Genomic DNA, 22,115 nt, shown 5'->3' with positions numbered 1-22,115 from the left:
CTTCGCAACAAGGTCCAAGTCAACAAGCTTCAAGGCAACAAGTTCCTTCCAACACAGTGAGATGTGGCGCCGATGCCAAGGGCGCCACACATCCATTTATAATTGCCTAAAACATACTGTAAAACATAATTGGATGTGTCGCGCCCTTGGCATCAGCGCCACACTTTCAATGTGTGGCGCCGATGGGAGCGGTGCCACACATACTGCCACGTCAGACTCGAGCACACATCAGCGTCGACCGCGCCACGTCGGATGGGCGAGTGGCGCCGCCCGCATGGGTGCCACACAGTGAGGTGTGGCGCCGATGGGGCGCCCAAAAGAGTTAGATGGGTGAAATAGTTTGGCCGAAGGGTCAATCTGTGCTTTTCTTTCACAAAAGGGTTATTTTTGTGTAAATCGCCTGACCTCCTGTCTGAATCCCCTCCTGTCTGAATCCCCCACCACCTCCTGGACGGATTGAGCTTCGGTGACTTTATCAGGGTGACTTTGCTGTGACTTTGAGCGACTGACATGTGGACCCTTCATTATTTAGGCCCCACTTGATCCTACTTGTAAGTGACTCGAAGTCACTGACTTTGGGGGCTGGCAAAGTCACCGAAGCACTGTCCCTCCTGGACCCCACCTTGACCTTGCCGCAGGAGAGCAGGTTGAGGAGTGAGGAGGACCGCGACATCTGCCATTCCATTCCCTGCGCTGCCATGACTCGGCGTCCAGTTGTGCCCAGGTTTAGAGCATCTTTACCGTGCCCCCAAACAAACACCAACAAGGTCACATCATCTTCCATTTGGGATGCTACTCTCACCTTAAATTAGCAGCCCGATAGATCATTTGAATAAAAAAAAACTCATAAAACATGCATAGAAATTTGACTAGGTTTCGAATAGGAAGTTTGGGCCAACATATTACCATAAAATTCTAATAGGTTTTCGAATATGAAGTTTGGGCTAATATACGGTTACTGAATCGCCGTAATATTCCGGCTGCAAAAACAACTTGCGCTTCCAAGCCAGATGATCAGATGAACTGGGTCATGATCGGTTGAACCTTGAACTCATACTTGTTCATCTACTTGTCTTACTACTTGTGTTACTTTCCGTATTGCATCGTATCTTTTTAGGGTCACCTTTACCATCAAGTTAGCACCTTTACTTACGCCTTGTTAAAAACTGAAAAGACATAAAAACTGTGTAGCGCCTATTCACCCCTCCTCTAGTCGCGCCGGTCCATTCAAAGATGTATAATGCATGTCGCTAGATTTGACAATGGTGCTGAGGGATCGACCGTGTGAGGAATACAATTCCAGCATCTATCCAAGTGTTGCGCATTTGAGGTATACACCTTAGCCCTCTTTCCAAGCAAATAATGTGAACAACTTGAGAAATGAATACAACTTTTTGTCGTTGTAGTTTGTAATTGTTTCCCTACTTGGTTGAGTAATTCGTCAACAAACCTATATCCCGCTCAAAACATCTAATTCTTAAAAAAAGGTTATAATACACCTTCACCAAAAAAATAAATAGCCATGTGGATTCTGCCTTGGGGAGGTACAGGGGCTAGTTGCTCAAAAGGGCATTACATTATATTTTAGAAAGAGACAACATCATCGTTCATTTTAAAAGTAGTCATACTTATTTAAAAATTCATGTCAAGAAACTTAAGTGTTGATGTTGTTGTATGTAGTTAGATAATTATATTTACTGATTGTGAATATTGACTATGTTAGGAAAATAACATCTATTACATTTGTTATTAACTTTCATAAATAAGGGAATGTACAATGATAAGGTTGTCTTATCTTTTGTATTGCATACAATTAGAGAAGGAAAAAAATGTCATATGATAGATTATCTTTTAGGTGTTATCTCCTATCATAACGGTTTGCATCTTCTTAAATTAAGACGTGGTTCAAATAAACTAGAAAACATATGCATAAGATAAGACATCTCATACAATAGAGGAAAATGTGTTAGGGCATGTACAATGGTAGAGAAGACATGCCTTCTCTTAGCACTCAACATCATTTAGAGAGGGTAATAACTACAAAGGGGAAAATCGCCTTCTCTTATTTTATAAGAGATCATCCCTTAACTAAGGGAAGATAACCTTCTCTTTGTCCATTCGCTCTCCTCCAACTCAGCAAATATCCTACATGGCAGCTCCAAGGAAAGGCTTATGTCACCGCATTGTACATGCCCTTACCTTTTTTGCTAAAAGACCATCTCTTAGTTAATTAGACTAATCTTTTTTTTTTACCTTTTTTGCTAAAAGACCATCTCTTAGTTAATTAGACAAATCTTTTTTTTACGTTTCTCTCTTTTAGCTTGGCAAGTATCATAGGCATTGTTAAAAAAAGACTATTGTAGATCGGAATGATGTTTTGGTTCTTAGGTGTATATGCTTATTTTATTTTAAAATGCATGTTTGATACATTTTGAAATGTAAAAAAAGCGAAAACAAAAAATTTACGTGTACATCTTCACAAGAAAATGCGCACAAAGTTCTTCCATAAAAAATCGACTTATCGTTTGGGTTGTGTAAAAAGGATAAAATTTGGTGCCAAAACTAAGGCTTTTCTAAGACACATTTTATCCTTTCTACATCAATCGTAAAAAGTATCAGTATTTCGTGAAACTGTACGAACGCACGTAGATTATCAAGATGTACAATGCACAAAAAATTGTGAATTTTTTAATAATAAAAAGTACTATGGTTTTTTTTTTTTTGGGGTGGAAGGGGCATATGCACCCAGAAGCCAAATTAAATTTTGATATTCTTTAAAAAATAGTACGACCTTAATCACTCTAAGATGCAATTGATACTAGGGTATTTCTTTGTCAAAAAAATATTATTCCCTCCCTAGGATTCATAGTACTTGTTCGCTGAATCAGTATATTTCTTTTACTATCAAAAGAAGAAAAACTGTTTATAGAATCTTATCCAGTAGCAAATGGCGCCATCCTATAAAATGAATCCCAAAATCGTGTCCGAGAGATAAAAAAAAAAAGATCTTAACGCTGGCATCCGCAAACACCAGAAGCCGACGCGCAGAGCAACACACAGGCTCCAAGCCAGCGCAGCCAAAGAAAAATGGCCACGGCCCTCTCCCTGAGCGGCGGCAGCGGCGGCGGCGGGTCCCTCCTCCGCCGGTCCCCCGCCTCCTTGGCGCGGTGCTGCGTCGTGCCCCGCTCCTCGCGCCGCAGGGCCCCGACGCGGCGCCTGGCGGCGTCGCGCGCGGACGACTCGCAGCCGGCGCCGTTCGAGATGACGCTGGAGGGCGCGCTGAAGCTGCTCGGGGTCGCGGAGGGCGCGTCCTTCGACGAAATCCTGCGCGCCAAGAACGCCGTCGCCGCCTCCTGCAAGGGCGACCAGGACGCCGTCGCCCAGGTCACCCCCCGAAACTTCTCATCCACTCCATTTTGTTCCCTTTTCGCGTTTGCTCTTTCTTCTTCTTCAAGTGAGGGCGATTTATATATAAAGGGTGATTTGATAATTGCAATGAACTGCTAATTTAGGAAGATCGTTAAAGGATGCTTTGATTATTCCGATGGGTTGCTAATTTAGGACGAGTAGCCGACTTGATCATCATTTGGTAATGCAAGAATGGTGATGCATCTTACTACTTTTCATACCCAGAAGCAAAATCTGGTTAAAATCTACTTCCCTTAATAGAGAAGATCTTAGTTATATCATTAATTTAGGCAATTTGGGATGTATGCTGGATCATTGCTCCCCTGCGATGATTGGTGAATAAAGGCTGTTAAGACAATCTAGTTTTGGTGCGCAGTGCGTTAGCTTATAGAGGTAACTATTTTGTATATCCATGGACCATGGGGGGAGGCGATCATAGCATAGCTTGTGTACTGTGAACATCTGGACTACTGACTTGGTTCATACGGAAGAAAGAAGTTTAAATTTCTGCATCTTCATTTCTACAAGTTACCCCCTGCTCAACTTTTGTACGCAACTTCGTTCTGAATTTTGGACCTTTGTAACCTTTCTTGTCCCAGTAAACTAGTTGTGATTTGTTCTTGTCTGCTTGTGCAAGTTGTCCTCTTGATAAGTACTCTTGCTTGCGGCTCTTACTCATGTCCATGCCCAACTTCTCAACTGTCTATTTCAAGACGGTCTCATAGACAGAAGTGGGACTCCTAAAAGAAACAGAGGACACTAATTTGTTGGCAGCATCTGTATTTACATCTTCTAACACATTTTCTGCCATGTTTGACTCTCTTTCCTGTTTCATTTCAGGTTGAGGCTGCCTATGACATGCTGCTAATGCAGAGCTTATCACGGAGGAGGGCTGGCAAGGTTGTTGATAACAGCATCCGCTACGCTGATGTGAAACCTATCAAAACTGCAGGATCAGCCCCGCAATGGATGCAGTCAACCTTGAAGAATGTGCCTCTGACATTGGAGCCTCCATCTTCGAGCAACCTGGGCATCCAATCGTCCATTTACGGTGCATTGGCGGTCTTAACGTATGCTAGTGGAACCTCTACATCTTTACCGTCAGCGTACACTGGCCCTGATGTGCCTGGATTTATCCTAGCCACAGGATTCGGCGCTTCGTTGTACTTTCTGACAAAGAAAAATATGAATTTAGGTAAAGTGTCTACTACTTTGTTATTTGCCAGTTTTATTATGTCAGATGCTTTACGTTTCATGCAGTGTGAAATGCTCTTAGTTTCTGTACATCACTAATTTAAATCTTCTGAATAAAAACATAGAAATGCTGTACATATTCCAACTAGTTTTGGACTTGCAGTACTACTACTTCCTATATCACCAGTTGTATTATCAGTTATATTAATATTATTAGAAAACTAGTTCCGCTAACCTGGGTGCATTGGTTATTCACTTTAGCATAAGCATCTAGAGTTGTCACATCTGTACACTTTGTTGTTCTCTGGCTTATAGAAGCAGTATTCTCATGGTAAACATAGAAACACTGTACATACTCCTGCTAGTTTGGTCATTCATATATCACCAGAAGTATTTACCAGTTACATTATTAATCTTATTAGTAAAGCTAGCTCTGCTCACCTGGGTGCGTAAGTTATTCAGCATAAAGTTTCTAGTGTTGCTATATCTGCAGCCTTTGTTGTTCTCTGGCTTTTAGAAGCAGTATTATCTTTTTTTTTTTTGCGGGGGTAGAGGCAGTATTGTCATGGTAGATTTCTGAATAACTAAGTTCCTGTCTTATATGTTTGCCTAATTGTTTTCAGTAAAAACAACATAAGAAGCATGGGATGAAACATTTAATTAAAAGATTCTTTTTTAAGAATAGGGCAATGCAAATAATAGTTAGCATGAGAGTATATGCTAAGAAAGGCCCTTGAACCAGTGCCTCTTATAATCCATTTTGGCTGTAATGATGATTGAGAAATTAATATCACTAGGTCATGCTGGCTAGAAAGGTGGTTGGTATTGTTATCGTAGTTAGACACCGGTACTCTCATGCAACATCAACCTTTTAGGTTAGGTCAGCAGTTTCCCAAGATTGCATTGTTGTCGTATAGTGTGCGTGCTTTTGCATTGTTGTCGTGTAGTGTGCGTGCTTTTGCATTGTATTGCATAACTATTTTACAGTATTTAAGGTGAAAGTAAGATTTATTCCAGAAAGATAAATACCATGCTGAAAGCTTGTGCGAACTTCAGAGATACCTTGTCAAGCAAATTTATTTCGACAGATATTTTAGCAACAGACAAACTGTGTTTTGTGAACACTTATCGAGTGAAGACATAACATGACAAGATAGTGATTTGCTCCTTCAGAGTAGATCTGAAGATCAGATTCACAATCATATATGATTTTAGATCTGCAGGGTTAAGATCTTTCATGTGATTATTAGATGAGCCTGCTTAGATATCCACCATCCTAAGTTATGTATATAGTTGACTAGCATCTCTTTACTACTTTCGCTGCCGGATATCCTGTCGAAAAGTTGCTAACATGTATGGATCTGGCTGACATAACTCCACAAACCTCCAACCTGCTTTTGTGCTTGTCATAACACTGCCTACGTGCGGGACGAAACCTTGTCCAGCACCTCGATTACTGCAGCTCTTCTGCTGTGCCAACCTTCCTGCTTCGATTTAGAATGACATGAATGCCTCTGTGGTCCTCCTTCATGCAGGCAAGGCTGCATTGATCACCGCCGGGGGTCTCGCGGTGGGCGCGACGGTGGGATCGGGCGTGGAGAACTGGCTGCAGGTCGACATCGTGCCCTTCCTAGGCATCCATTCCCCCTCCGTCGTCGTCACCGAGTTCATCCTCTTCTCGCAGTTGCTTGTATCGTTGTTCGTTAGATAGGAAAATTCTTGAAGAAAACAAGGTGTCAGTTGGCCCTGTAATTAACTGAAATGGATGGAATGGGCATCTTTTCCACGGAAGATGCGAAGCAGCTGTGTATAGCGAACAGTACAGCGACATCCCTGTCCCTCATACTGCAATGATCACCTGTATCTAGTCCCATATTAATTTCTTTTTTCGGTTTCTGTTGCACTTGTTTCCATCTCAGAGTGGATTGTGAAGTGCACTTGCTGACAAAGTACACCATCATCTGTCTGGTCTGTCCTCCAACCAATCCCTTACACTAAACTTTGTATGCAGCCAAAGTTCGTCAGTGTGTTGGATAAATATAATTTACGCTTCAATTTACGAAGATTTCAGCGGACGTTGAAAAAATCATTAATTTAATTTACGCTTCCTGCCAAGTGCCAACACCATACACTGGAATTCGTATGCAGCCCAAGTTCTTCAGTGTGTCGAACCGCTCTCGCTGGACCGAGAACTAACTAAGTTATTGGTTGAGTGATGCCATTGTCGTGCGAACTGCTCTCGCTCAGGGGAGAACTAACTTAGTTATCGGTTGAGTGACGTCATTGTTGCGCGAACAATTTTTTTAAGTTATTGGTTGACTGGCAACACTGTCGCTCGGACATTTTTTTTATGTATTACATGAACTTTTTTACTGCTTGAACAATCTTTTGTCAGTTGCAACTCAAACTCAGTTTCAATTCAGTTATAATTAAGGTGCTAGTTCGTGAACATTTTTTTTTGTATTGCGTGAACAATATTTTGTCAGTTGAACCTAGTTGTAACTTAAAACTCAATTGCAGCACACTTGCAACTCATATGGCTACTACGTGAATAATTTTTTGTCAGTTACAATCCACTTGTAACTCAAAAAGCTCAGTTGCAATCTACTTCCAACTCATAGGCACACGAATCACCAAGCAAAATTGAGGACTACAGAGGTGACAGAGCACTAACTATATTTTGGTCAGATGAAAACTAGTAAAACCATATTAAATTTACGAGGATTTCAATTGTCTTACAAATGTTCACAATTCGTGTGAAGTTGGATGAGTATCTGTATGATGGTTATAATCTGTGAATGCTTGCTCTTCTGCTGGGACCTGTGTGTGGTCTGAGCTAAGCTAATCCTGTTGGATCATTGTCCCAGCTGGGCAAATTCCCGGTCAAGTTCACAGCACCGCACGTGCAGACGTGCTGCCCCGCTGTGCCAGCCCTCCCCTCCAGCTCCAGGGTCAGAATCCGCGTGATGTCCGGCTCATGTGATCGTGTCGGTTCCATGACCTTGGTCACTGTATCTCTATCATAAACACCATGAACCTCATCAGCATCATCGAGAGGCCGAGTTTGTTTCATGGCCCCCAGGTCTTTATGCCTGCGAATTATTGGGAGCAGTTCTGAACCTAACAAGGTCAATTCATGCACCCAACTTTGGTCTCCAACTTATGATGATGCTTCCATTTCAGATAAGGAAAAGAGATGTGATGGACTATTGCGAAAAGATGTTCTGGACAAATTTACAGCCACCTGTTCTCTTATGGGTGGAAGAGAAAAGGGTTAAGAATAAAAAAGAGAGAGGATTGCATTGCTAAGGAATAATCTAATCTTATACCTTGCCTATCAGTACACTAATTACCGGGTGGAGCAGCCTAATAAGCAGTCTTACAGGAGCAACAGGCTAGATCCTCCTAGCAACTGTTCTCATCTCCACATCTGCGTTGCACACTCTGGAGATGCCCATTTTTCTTTTCTTTTGTTTTCGGCATGTTTTCTGCTTCTTCAGTAGGTGCTGCTTAGCATGGTGGGTGCCGAGAACGGCGCAAGGGAGTTCGAGGGGACGCTCACGCCGCCACCTCGGACTGAGACCGACGGGCTCTTGCTCCACCCTGGTCTGCTGATGGCGTTCGCGTCCAGGAAAACCACGACAACGGTTATGTCGTCATGGAAATGGCGCCGCACCCCACGCTCGATTTTCTTGAGGTCCGAGTATCTCATCTCCCTCTTCTTGGCTGCTTCTTGCATCGCGGCTTTAACCAGTCTCCGAGCGATCCCCTGGAGGAAAAAGAATTGCAGTTTTTTTTCAAGAACGGATGTAAATAATCTCATACCAGAAGCCCTAGGGATGATATGTACAGCTTAAGTTTTTTTCCTTAGTAATGATAGTTTGCACTATACTTGCTTGAAATACCACTTAAAATAGCAAAACAACTTTGAGTAAACAAGTTTCAAATGTGATGAAAGTTAATATTCCATTCATGCTCTTACGTGAAAAGATATGCATATACTCCGTATTTCCTACACGTCGACCAGATATCTAACGAAATGAAAGGGTACCCAGCCTTGAAAGAAATTTCAATAGATGTGAACTAGAGTGTAGGAGAAGAACACATACATTACGAGGATTACTTTGGACAAGCTCAACTGCTTCCTGATTACTGAGGTGCTCCCATAGCCCGTCAGAAGCAAATATAACAAACTGATCATTCGGTTGTATTTGGTGTACAGTAATTGCAGGTTCAGAACTAAGAATTGGCTTCTTGAATGTTTCCCGGAGCCGAAACTTGCTATGAAGAGGTGTTCTGTTAAACTCTGGTTTTTTCAGATATACATCTCCAATAGATCTCGAGATCTGCAGCATAAGAGCTTAATTCGTAAGTTACACATTTTTGAAAGAACAAAACATAGAAATAACCTACAGCATATATATACCAATATAATACATAAGAGGATAATATTTACAAGAACATCATAAACCATATTATGCATGCGAAGTAATATGGCATGGAAAAAAAAACTTTGCACTAAGTGATGGTGTTTATCAGTTAAGCATAAAAATAAAAGTCAATGAAGTAACGTGTGGCTGTAGAATTCATAAATTTCTCATGTAAATTGTTGGTATGGTTGCTTTTCACAGAAAGCATCAACTCTAAGCTAACCCAGTCATATTGGAGGACAAGATATATGACCAAATCTTACCACGCATTTACTCCTTAAATATAGGTAAAGTTACATCATGGTGATGCAACTATAATAAGTGCAGGTAACTTTAGCTCTGAAAACAAGGACTTACCCAATACCTAACTTTAAAAAAGTAACACAGATGCAATAGCAGTTATCCACGCTCCACAATGAGAAAAGTGGAGCTGTAATGAGATCGACAAATGATGTCACATGCGTGATGACTTCTAATAACAAATTAGTTATGACAAGTCTAAATCTCCAGTGACAGGCTAGTTACTTAATCTTGTGCTTCTAACAGTAGAGAAGTTTGGGTACCTGGATGAGACCCTTCACACGCCAAACGTTGTGTTTGAGAACCACGATTTGTGGATCATCAGGATGTGATGACTGCAGCTCCCGCCTAACTTCTTCGTAGCACGCATTGTGCTCGGCCGATAACTGCATGGCCACGATCTCGCCGGTTGCCTTGACAATCCTTCCAAGAACCGCGCGTGAGTCCCCGGCATTCGCGATGTAGAGATTCCCAGAGCAAATTACGCCAACTAGGCAGCAGGAGCCTACTGCTGCAATCTGAGGCTTCCTAGCCCATTCCTTGGTGACTACAGAAAGGAAGCCATCCTCGGTTGCTTGGAAAGCTTTCCTGATCACGTCTGCTGACATGCACTTGTGTTCAGTTGCAAATCCTGGAAAGAAGATAGCTTATCAGACACTGAGACAGATAAGTAAGCAACACAACAATGTCAGAACAAAGAAAAAAACTTTTTTTTCTGATACAAGTTTAGAACTCATGATATCTATACTGAACTAACAATTTCTTCTTTTGTTTTTTTGCAGAACAGAGTACAATACCCAAAGTTGACCCTTGATAATTGCATCATCATCGGCGCCTCCCAGACTTAAAAAGAAGGAAATAATCAGCAGTATCTTTCACATAGGCCTTACTCTTGAGATGATGGAACATGTTGTCGTTGATGAACCGGGACGTCTCCGGGCCGCCATGCCCATCATAGACGCCGACGAAGGTGCCCTGCGGTCCGGGGTCGGCCATGGAGAGCGAGCCGGACTCCACCTGGCTCTGGTCCTCCAGCAGGTTATTGGCCTGCACCACCGCCATGGAGAACTCCCCGGTGGCCACCTGGCCGGCGTCCTTGTACCACAGCAGGCCGTCCTGCCGGCCGGCGGAATCCGATCCCTTCTTGCCTCGCCGTCCGGCCCGAGACCGCGCGCCCCAGCAAGACCTGAAGTAGTCCATCGCCGCCGCCATCCTCCCTCATCTCACCATCACCTCCGCGCAGCTCCTCGGCGGCATCGCCCGGGGTCTCTGTATCTCCACCGTCTTATTCGTCCTACCTGCGATTGAAACAAAACAGAATCAACACGAGTTTAAATCGATTTTCTTCCTGGATCGCAGGGTAAGGATCAGGAATTCGCGTCAATCCCATTATCTCATACGCATCAGCCGGCGCAGAGTAGGGAATCAGATCAAGAACAACCGAAGCTACCGATTGATCGGACCAAGGCCAAGAAGAAGCACTCGCGTTTACCTGCAGTCTGAAATGGGGCATGGGGAAGGAGAAGAGAGAAGAAAGCTCTCACCTTTTTCTGTGTCTCCAAGAACTCCCCGCCGAGTTCGTGCTCGGATTCTTGGAATCTACCGGGCAAGTGAGTCAGATCTGGACAGATAGCTATCTACGAACTCCCACGCGCACGAACAGCACGGATTAGTTGGACTGGTGGCTGCTCTCCGGAATCAAAAGAGAATCAAGCAAGCGAGCAGCTTGACAGAAAGAAAAATCCTCCTCCTCTCACTGTAGGTAGGTCTCCTCTACTCTCTCTCTCTCTCTCTCTCTCTCTCGGTGGTCAGTGGCTCCTCGCCGTGCCCAATCTTGGAACGGCTACTTGAAGGAACAGCTCAGACTCAGAGGCCTCTCTCCTCTCTGGCTCTCTCTCACGCAGAGAACTCCAGGTGAGTAGTAGCACAAGCACAAAACCAAGGAGACAAAAAACCCATTAAAAGAAGCAACAAGAGAGGCCAGGGCCAGCAAGGCAGGGGTCAGAGATGGGCTCTACCAATCCTGATTGTTGTGTGTGTACAGTATCTGTGGCGTAGACTGCAGGGCCATATGTATGTTCCCTTGGAGTCAGCTTCCCTTCTTCACTCACCTTGCAAGAAACATTTTAAAAAGCCAAACACTTTTTTTTTATAATGCCCATCTTAATTAGTCGGCGGAATAGGATGATAATATTTATACGTTTATCGATTTGCACTGAAATAGCAACACTGTCTAGAAGTGCCAATTTTTATTGGTGTTTGTTAGTAACTGGTTAGTCTTTGTTGAATTGATCAGCCTGAGGTTACCCCGATCGTCACATTTTTCAGGCCCATTTTTCCTGATACGAGAGAGAATCTTTCAAATTGGTTTTAAAAGGTGAAGCATGTTTCCATGGTGAGAAGGTCAAAGCAATGGAAATGTGCTAACTCATCAAATCTAGCCTGGAATAAGCCCCCCTCACATGCTTCCACTTAAAAGGTCAAAGGAGGCATTTTTTCTTATCATTATTCTTTTACCCGCGCAAGTTTTGGTCTAGTCTGAAACTATTGTCACGGTTGAATGAACCAACTGATGGAGAATTAAGATTAAGGCCGAGTCTTGGTTAACAGTGACACGCCCTAATTTTAGGAGAAGTTGAAATTTACGGAGGGCATTCATCATTGGCCATGGGGTCTGAGCCAGAATGTGCTGGGGATGGCTCGCCCCGCACCAGGTTGTGCGGTCCCTGACTCCTCTTGCACTTTTTTTTGGGTGCCATAGGTATTTGGTTATAGATATAGAAAAAGATTACAAGAAACAAGTACAAATCATTTGCAGATTTATTTTTATGTATAAGCTGCCCAAAATTGCCGCAGCACTATAGGGTCACGTCAACCTCGATTCGTGGAAATTCGAGAGCCGGTCACGGACTTCTTGACCAGTGTTCATACGATCGTAGAAAAACGGCTGGATACCACCGCCATCAAGATAACGGTACATCTTGTGTTGTGACACACTATGTTCTATAGGAAGTAGATAATACCGCAGCATGATGTGATTTTTGGGGTGAAATACACCCATAGTCTTGAAACTTGACCGATCGATGCTCTCACTTTAGTACCATCAAACTCTGAAAAACGGCTGTTTTGTTTCTTAAACTCTGGTTTGTGCTCATCGTGGTAGTCCAAACGGTGAACCGGTGGCAAATTTGAAGAGCGAGGTTGTAACTCTCTGCAATTTGAAATCACAATGTTTTAAGTCATAAACAAAGAGTGTGTTTGGGACTTTGGGTGCCGTAGGGGAGAAACATCTTGACCAGCAAATCAGGAACAGTGCCATTAGACATATATTATGAATTTAACCCTGAAATAGAGGAGCAATTCAGGACCCTCAAAGAAAGTGACTGATGTAGTATGTACGATTGGTTTATGGCTTGATCAGAAATGTGTGACAAGGAGCATCAAAATTGTAGCAGCATCGATGAGTGGCATTCCTGCCGACGGGCCGGTGAGATCTGAAATGTGATGTGCGACCTGGTTCCCGTTAATCTGTTTCCAACTGGCGTCTACATGTCGTTTTTAAGATGGGAAATGATGGTGTTCCATCGGAGGATTCTAGAAGTCGGGCGAGGGAGTTGTCATCTCCGAAAACAACAAGCGCATCGCATGGGCCGGGCAGTAATCAACGTGCCCGCCAGGCCGCGTCATGACGTTTTAGGCCCTGAAAGCTGTGGCTTACTCAAAAGTGCGGACTGATATGGTAGCAGCAGCTAGCGATTCACTGGCCATCTTGGAGGGTTTACCAATTTTGTGCTAGTAGTGCTGTTGCACTCGTGTGTTTCATCTAGATCGAGCTAGTTTTTACATCAAAACAGAAGCCACGTGGATTTGTTTAGTGTTACTAACAAGGGAGCAAACTAAATACTCCCTCTATACCGAAATATAGTGGGTATTAAGTTTTTTTCAAAGTCAAACAAAGTAAATTTTGACCAAATTTATACAAAAATATATCAACATCTAGAACATCAAGTCAATACCACTGGCTTTATCATGAATTATATTTTAGTATGGTATAGATTATGTATTGTAGGTATACATAATTTTGTCAATAAATTAGGTCAAAGTTAGTGCAATTTAACTTTAAACCAATGCGCACTATATAGTGGCAACTGGCAAGGAGAGAGTACTGTACGAGTACTATGTTCATCACATGACGACATGTAGTTTTTTAATCAACACAAAAGGTGGTGTAGTTTGTTGATTAGCCCTCATGGACCTTAGGCCTTTTCTCCTTCAATCTTAGCAGATATTCGTTAGGACCTCAAATTTATTATGCGACGTCGGGTATAAATTATTTTCCTTGTATCCCCGTGATGCCATAGTTGAGATGAAAAAAAATATCATTATAAAAATTGTTGCTAGATGTTAAATAGACTAAAGGGTGTTCAAAAAATGTTTAAATGGACCAGTGAAAACCGGCAAAAACTCTCATGATCATGAATCAATCTAGTGGGACAAAAAGAACTGCGGTTTTCATGGAAAGTTGTAGGACATTAAATGCTTCCATAGCATAACTGCCAGATTTCACGTAACCTATCGAGAAACTTCGTGGAATAGAAGTCCTCTTTATCATTTTTAGGGGTGTTAGAGTAGTCTAAATTTGGGACAACCATAATGGTGAAGGACGGGATTTATTGCTAGGGATTGACGACTTTGGTGCATGCATGCACAAAGACAACAAAAACAAAAACAATGAAATTGTCGTTGTATTGTCGACGAGTACGCCATGAGAAGTACCTTAGGACGGGGAGAGAGAGAGAGGCGTAAGGCGTGGAGCTTCCATGATGAGGTAATGCAAGTTACCCAGGTTCAAATCTCACAAAGACGGCGAGATCCCGCTCCTACTATAAATCATTATATGGGCAACAAATGTGCGGTTACAATGATATTATGTTGTCTCCTAAGGGATCCGGTAGGCCAGATTATAAAGGCCCTCATCCCTAGGGTTACAAGAGAGTCCAAGACGAACGGGAGACAGAGACCTAAACTAACACGTGTTGTTCCTATCGTGGCGTCCCGCCTTGCTTCTTTTGGGCCGGACCTCTATTCAATTCTATTAGCAACTAGGCAGCCTAGTTTGGCCATAGGCCTCACCACCAACTGTGGGCCATTCGTACTGCCGGTCTTAAAGACCATTGCGGGTATACCTATTTCCCATATCCCCAACATACAACATCGAGGTTCTTCGCAAATTCAAAATCCAAATATCTTAACTCATAAAAAATGGATTCAACTTATGATGTGTTTTCACCTTCGACTTTTTCTTGAGAAGACCTTCAAAATTAGGTCCTATGTAAGCATGATGTGATGGAAATTATTCGCCTTCAAGTTACCACTAGACCGGGTTATAAACTAGCCAGGTTTAGATATCAGCTCATTAAGTTTTTCTTTAATTTGAAACAAGGAAAACAGTTTGCAATTTTCATTGATTAAGGATAAGTTTATATGTCTTACAAACCAATATTGGCCAAAGGCCAAGACCAACACAAAAGCCTACTCTCACGGCATTACCTACACTACTCCATGCTTTTGCCCCGACAAGGAACCACATAGATGCCTCATTCTTAAATTTTGAAACAAGCATTGTCGATGTTATTGATTGGTTGTGGTAGATGTGGGCATTCCTTTCAAATTTTCCATGATGCCAACATGGCAATAGAAGGGCATGTACATTGGTTTAGACGGATGCTGTCGTAATACTATTCCATGTCATCTATAGATAATGATATAGACAGTGTATAGTCTCTCTGTAAGTTATCTATTTTTAGTCATAGCTATATGTGAGTATAAGTTATAGACACTCTTCATACAATAAAAAAAATGGTGTCTGTAGACTGTCTGTAAGAAGCCTCTTTACAGACAACCTCCTTCTCTCTCATCATTATCTTTCCTCCATATCACCAAAATCACATATAACTACCTTTTACAGACAGCTGAGTCATCACCATTGTACATGACCGAATAGCCTTCCTACCTTGGCCACCCTTATGGATCTTTTTTTGCGAATAGGACCCTAATATTAAAAGAAACAGCAAACATTACAAAGCATCTCAAGAAAAACGGAAATTATAACGCGATCATTGAGAAGCCCTTCATCTTCAACATCTAGACCATGTCGACGACGCGCCGCCACTCCTCCCGAAGTCGGATCTCTTCGATGCACCAATCTTTCACGGCTCCAATCCCTCGGATGAACATCATGGAGGCCAATTGTTGCAAGTTGCAACGTTTTGTCTCGACCTGCTGCTTAGACGCAAGGCTGGACGTTGCATGGTAAAGTGCACCCGGCGCAGTAGTTGGAGCCAAAACCACCACGTAGGTATTGGTGTACGTGCTCTATCCGCTCTTCGTGATCTGAATCTGATGATCGATCAGGTGACGATCCGCACTGGCTAGCTACTACTGTAGCTGTTAACTATAGCAACTACTGTACTACTAGTACTACCTAGCGAGTGAGCGACACATCCCTGTCGTATGTCAACCGTCGTCGTCGATCTCCGATTCAATCCGGATCGATATCGGTCGATTTCAATTTCCCTCGTGTGCCCTTGAAAAAGCGCCTTGCACGTAGGCATCAAGTAAGTTAATCGCCGTAAGTAAAGTGCATGGTAACAAGTACAGTAGTTAAGTCGATCGTAACGTAACTAGCTACTCCGTTGCCGTGTTCAAGATCGATAGATTCGAGCGGATATGGGCTTGATGTGACAAGCCGATTTGTGCCGCTCGATCGACCCTTCTTTTCCTTGACCTGTTTATTGCGTGCTTCGCAATTTGCATGGTGCCTGTATCGCGAGGGGTTTTTGTCTCTTGGTCACTCTCAGCAGTTGGTCTTCCCTAGTCACTGTACAGTTTTTTTTTTCCTCTTGAGGTCATAGTCACCCTATTGGGTTGATTATGTGGAAGAATCAACCAAAGCTAGAGTTCACTTTTGCGTACGCGAACAGTGTCATGCGGCTCAGTTGACTTTCTTTCACTTTGTTTTTTTTTTCTATGCTTTGTCTACTATGATACAATATGCCAGCTAGGGATGACAACGGGTAGGATATGGGCAAGTTAGACCAATACCGTATCCACACCTCATGTTGTCTTCTCCTAGGGCGGCTGGGGGAGAAAACCTAGCCCTCCCAGCCATCGCTTGCTCCTCTCTCCCCTCACCCCTCACCGAGAGATGACCAAAGGGTACATCGTGTGCGTCGCCGGCCAAGGGGCGCGACTTGGAGGGGCTGCACTTGGCAGTGGATTCGATTGGCGGCACGACCTCATCATGTGGTTTCTTGTCCCGGCGGTGTGGCGTCGCTACGGTGGCTTCATAGGGGACGGTTGTTTCAACAATGGTCAATGGGCGCCGACTGATTTGTGTCGCATGGACTTCAAAGAAGTGACTCCGGTCTCGGCAGTGACATCGTCTCGTCAACCGGGGATGTTTGGCCAGGAGGTGGCTCCATGTGGTGGCACTAGGGGCGGTGGATCACGGGATTCCAAGCTCGGGTTCAACGTAGGAGGCGGCTCCATGTGGATGTGGTGGCGCCAGGGCCAGTTGATCACTAGGTTCGAAGCCTAGGTTCAACGTAGGAGGCGTGACTCTACCAGAAGTTTCTCCGGTGTCGACAGCCTAGATGCAGGAGAATCGTAGCCCTCTCGGGTTGCGAATCAGAGATGGTGGCGGCACATACCTTGCGGTTGATGGCGATCTAGCCGACGGCGGGTTCTGGGATGATGGACGTGCGCATGGTGGTGGCGTTGTTTGTCGTCATGGTGGCAGGTCTGGCAAGGACCATGCGGATCTCTTCGATGAAGATGAACCGGGGGTTGATGGTGGTGACGACTTCTGTAGTAGGGTTGAAAATGAAAGGGAAACTTTCCTTCTGTTTCCGAAGAAAAAGGAAACGGAGGGCCAAATACAGAAAAGGAAGCGGCATTTGGAGGAAAAGAAACGAAAACGGGAAATTCATAAACGGAAACGGAAAAGAAAATGAGGGAGCCCTTTCCGACAGAAAGGGAAACGACAAAGGAAATTACGGAAAAATAAATACGAAAAGTTTCCGGAAATATAACCAAGAGAGTCCCGTGCATTTAGCAGGCCTAGATTTACACATGAAACTGGGCTTGACCACGTATCAAGTCCACTAATTACTCTAACCCTAATCACTTTGTATAATTAGTGTGCATGCAGCCGTTAAACTATGTGTGTTACTTTATGTTAAATTGCCGCTTGTTGAAGTTAAGTGATATATCTTGTCTTATTATTATTTTATTTATGTGTGTCTTTCAGTCTACAAATCAAGGTATTATGACGCATTGTGTTGTGGTAAATATCCGTTTTCGTAATGTAACCGCTACGTATCCGTTCTGTATTCATATCCGATGATTTCCGTTTCATATTCGTTTCCGGGGTTTCCGATTCCATTTTCGATTCCGACAAGATAGAGGGAAACAAAAACGATAAAGTATGTTTTCGTCCGTTTCGTTTCATTTTCAACCCTATTCTGTAGCATGTGGATGAGGAACTCGCAAATAGTCTACTAGACCAGATGAGCTCTCCCATTCGCTTAGTGGGTGTCTCGGGACATGCGATGTGTCCGAGTCCCTTGTTTTTGGGAGTTTTTTTAATTGTTTTTCAGGAAATAAGTCCATGTTCACACGATCTTCACTTGTTAACGGGTGTGGATGTACTGCGTATTGCTTTCGGGTCTTTTGATGCATGATCTTTATCCGATTTTTGTTGAGTAAATCAATAAAAAAGGCCGTATACACATTTTTCAATGCAAAGGCCTGGAGTCCTTTGATACGTCTCCGACGTATCGATAATTTCTTATGTTCTATGCCATATTATTGATGATACCTACATGTTTTATGCACACTTTATGTCATATTCGTGCATTTTCTGGAACTAACCTATTAACAAGATGCCGAAGTGCCGACTGTCGTTTTCTGCCGTTTTTTGTTTCGTAAATCCTAGTAACGAAATATTCTCGAATTGGACGAAATCAAAGCCCAGGGGCCTATTTTTCCACGAAGCTTCCAGAAGTCCGAAGACGAGACGAAGAGGGGCCACGAGGGGGCCACACCCTAGGGCGGCGCGGCCCCCCTTGGCCGCGCGGCCCTGTGGTGTGGGGCCCTCGTGCCGCCTCTTGACCTACCCTTCCGCCTACTTAAAGCCTCCGTGACGAAACCCCCGCACCGAGAGCCACGATACGGAAAACCTTACCGAGACGCCGCCGCCGCCGATCCCATCTCGGGGGATCCAGAGATCGCCTCCGGCACCCCGCCGGAGAGGGGAATCATCTCCCGGAGGACTCTACGCCGCCATGGTCGCCTCCGGTGTGATGAGTGAGTAGTCTACCCCTGGACTATGGGTCCATAGCAGTAGCTAGATGGTTGTCTTCTCCTCATTGTGCTTCATTGTTGGATCTTGTGAGCTGCCTAACATGATCAAGATCATCTATCCGTAATTCTATATGTTGTGTTTGTCGGGATCCGATGGATAGAGAATACTATGTCATGTTAATTATCAAGTTATTATACATGTGTTGTTTATGATCTTGCATGCTCTCCGTTTCTAGTAGAGGCTCGGCCAAGTTTTTACTTTTAACTCCAAGAGGGAGTACTTATGCTCGATAGTGGGTTCATGCCCGCATTGACACCGGGACGAGTGACGTAAAGTTCTAAGGTTGTGTTGTGCTCGTTGCCACTAGGGATAAAACATTGGCGCTATGTCCGAGGATGTAGTTGTTGATTACATTACGCACCATACTTAATGCAATTGTCTCGTTGTTTAGCAACTTAATACCGGAGGGGGTTCGGATGATAACCTGAAGGTGGACTTTTTAGGCATAGATGCACTTGGATGGCGGTCTATGTACTTTGTCGTAATGCCCAATTAAATCTCACTATACTTATCATGTCATGTATGTGCATTGTTATGCTCTCTCTATTTGTCAATTGCCCGACTGTAATTTGTTCACCCAACATGCTTTTATCTTATGGGAGAGACACCTCTAGTGAACTCGTGGACCCCGGTCCATTCTTTAATACCGAAATACAAATCGCTGCAATACTTGTTTTACTATTTTCTCTCGCAAACAATCACCTTCCACACAATACGGTTAATCCTTTGTTACAGACAAGCCGGTGAGATTGACAACCTCACTCGTTTCGTTGGGGCAAAGTACTTTGGTTGTGTTGTGCAGGTTCCACGTTGGCGCCGGAATCTCCGGTGTTGCGCCGCACTACATCCCGCCGCCATCAACCTTCAACGTGCTTCTTGGCTCCTCCTCGGTTCGATAAACCTTGGTTTCTTTCTGAGGGAAAACTTGCTCGCCGTGCGCATCATACCTTCCTCTTGGGGTTGCCCAACGAACGTGTGAAATACACGCCATCAAGCTCTTTTTCCGGCGCCGTTGTCGGGGAGATCAAGACACGCCTGCAAGGGGAGTCTCCACTTCTCAATCTCTTTACTTTGTTTTTGTCTTGCTTTATTTACTACTTTGTTTGCTGCATTATATCAAAACACAAAAAAGTTAGTTGCTAGCTTTACTTTATTTACTGTCTTGCACTCTATATCAAAAATACAAAAAAATTAGTTACTTGTTTTACTTTACTTAATATCATGCATGTTTTTATTTCACTAGTTAAGCATAATGGAAAACAACAAAAATATGAGAGATCTTTATGAACTTTATCTTGAATTAGGACATGATGTGTTTGAAGAGAGAATTAAAAAAACCATGGAACTTTATATGCATGCTAATGGGAATGTTATTACTATGGATGCTTTGAACACCATTGTTGCTAATGCTATGGAAAATTCTAAGCTTGGGGAAGCTGGCTCTGATGAGCATGATATTTTAGTCGCCCAAGCATTGAGGAGAAAATTTTCTTTTATGATTACAATATGCCTCCTATATATGATGATAGCCACTTTGTTGAATTTGCTCCCACTACAACTAATAAAATTGATTATGCTTACGTGGAGAGTAATAATTTTATGCATGAGACTCATGATAAGAATGCTTTATGTGATAGTTACATTTTTGAGTTTGCTCATGATGCTACTGAAAATTATTATGAGAGAGGAAAATATGGTTGTAGAAATTTTCATGCTACTAAAACACCTCTCTATGTGCTGAAATTTTTGAAACTACACTTGTTTTATCTTCCTATGCTTGTTACTTTGCTCTTCATGAACTTGTTTATTTACAAGATTCCTATGCATAGGAAGCATTTTAGACTTAAATTTGTTTTGAATTTGCCTCTTGATGCTCTCTTTTGCTTCAAATACTATTTCTTGCGAGTGCATCATTAAAACTCGCTGAGCCCATCTTAATGGCTATAAAGAAAGAACTTCTTGGGAGATAACCCATGTGTTATTTTGCTACAGTACTTGGTTTTTATTTTGAGTCTTGGAAGTTGTTTACTACTGTAGCAACCTCTTCTTATCTTAGTTTTGAGATTTGTTGTGCCAAGTAAAGTCTTTGATAGAAAAGTAAGTACTAGATTAGGATTACTGCGCAGAAACAGATTTCTTTGCTGTCACGAATCTGGGTCTAATTCTCTGTAGGTAACTCAGAAAATTATGACAATTTACGTGAGTGATCCCCAGATATGTACGCAACTTTCATTCAATTTGAGCATTTTCGTTTGAGCAAGTCTGGTGGCCTAATAAAATCCATCTTTACGGACTGTTCTGTTTTGACAGATTCTGTCTTTTATTTCGCATTGCCTCTTTTGCTATGTTGGATGAATTTCTTTGATCCATTAATGTCCAAGTAGCTTTATGCAATGTCCAGAAGTGTTAAGAATGATTGTGTCACCTCTGAACATGTGAATTTTTATTATGCACTAACCCTCTAATGAGTTGTTTCGAGTTTGGTGTGGAGGAAGTTTTCAAGGATCAAGAGAGGAGTATGATGCAATATGATTAAGGAGAGTGAAAGCTCTAAGCTTGGGGATGCCCCGTGGTTCACCCCTCGCATATATTAAGAAGACTCAAGCGTCTAAGCTTGGGGATGCCCAAGGCATCCCCTTCTTCATCGACAACATTATCGAGTTCCTCCCCTGAAACTATATTTTTATTCGGCCACATCTTATGTACTTTGCTTGGAGCGTCGGTTTGTTTTTGTTTTTGTTTTGTTTGAATAAAATGGATCCTAGCATTCACTTTATGGGAGAGAGACACGCTCCGTCGTTGCATATGGACAAATATGTCCTTAGGTTCTACTCATAGTATTCATGGCGAAGTTTCTCCTTCGTTAAATTGTTATATGGTTGGAATTGGAAAATGCTACATGTAGTAACTCTAAAATGTCTTGGATAATTTGATACTTGGCAATTGTTGTGCTCATGTTTAAGCTCTTGCATCATATGCTTTGCACCCATTAATGAAGAAATACTTAGAGCTTGCTAATTTGGTTTGCATATTTAGTGTCTCTAGAGTCTAGATAACATCTAGTATTGAGTTTTGAACAACAAGGAAGACGGTATGGAGTCTTATAATGTTTACCATATGTCTTTTATGTGAGTTTTGCTGTACCGTTCATCCTTGTGTTTGTTTCAAATAACCTTGCTAGCCTAAACCTTGTATCGAGAGGGAATACTTCTCATGCATCCAAAATACTTGAGCCAACCACTATGCCATTTGTGTCCACCATACCTACCTACTACATGGTATTTATCCGCCATTCCAAAGTAAATTGCTTGAGTGCTACCTTTAAAATTCCATCATTCACCTTTGCAATATATAGC

The 22,115-nt window shown here is 42.8% G+C and overlaps 2 protein-coding genes across 2 annotated transcripts; one reads left to right on the top strand and one right to left on the bottom strand.

Moving 5' to 3' along the window:
* The first annotated feature begins 3,033 nt into the window (after positions 1-3,033).
* LOC124701367 (protein CHAPERONE-LIKE PROTEIN OF POR1, chloroplastic-like) lies at positions 3,034-6,498 on the top strand. The gene is made up of 3 exons (XM_047233422.1): positions 3,034-3,384; positions 4,249-4,603; positions 6,138-6,498. The coding sequence occupies exons 1-3, from the start codon at positions 3,088-3,090 to the stop codon at positions 6,311-6,313; spliced, it is 828 nt and encodes a 275-aa protein (XP_047089378.1). The 5' UTR covers positions 3,034-3,087; the 3' UTR covers positions 6,314-6,498.
* Positions 6,499-7,782: 1,284 nt separating this feature from the next.
* On the bottom strand, positions 7,783-11,352 carry LOC124701366 (probable protein phosphatase 2C 28). The gene is made up of 5 exons (XM_047233421.1): positions 10,877-11,352; positions 10,223-10,630; positions 9,596-9,963; positions 8,712-8,948; positions 7,783-8,371 (listed from the first exon to the last, which is right to left on the bottom strand). Exons 2-5 carry the CDS (start codon positions 10,542-10,544, stop codon positions 8,099-8,101), a joined length of 1,200 nt encoding a protein of 399 aa, XP_047089377.1. The 5' UTR covers positions 10,545-10,630; positions 10,877-11,352; the 3' UTR covers positions 7,783-8,098.
* Positions 11,353-22,115: the final 10,763 nt, after the last annotated feature.

Source organism: Lolium rigidum, chromosome 3 (genome assembly GCF_022539505.1).
Source record: "Lolium rigidum isolate FL_2022 chromosome 3, APGP_CSIRO_Lrig_0.1, whole genome shotgun sequence".
Taxonomy (NCBI): Eukaryota; Viridiplantae; Streptophyta; class Magnoliopsida; order Poales; family Poaceae; genus Lolium; species Lolium rigidum.
Note: the sequence above shows the minus strand (reverse complement) of the source record. Positions and strands in the feature narration are given on the sequence as shown.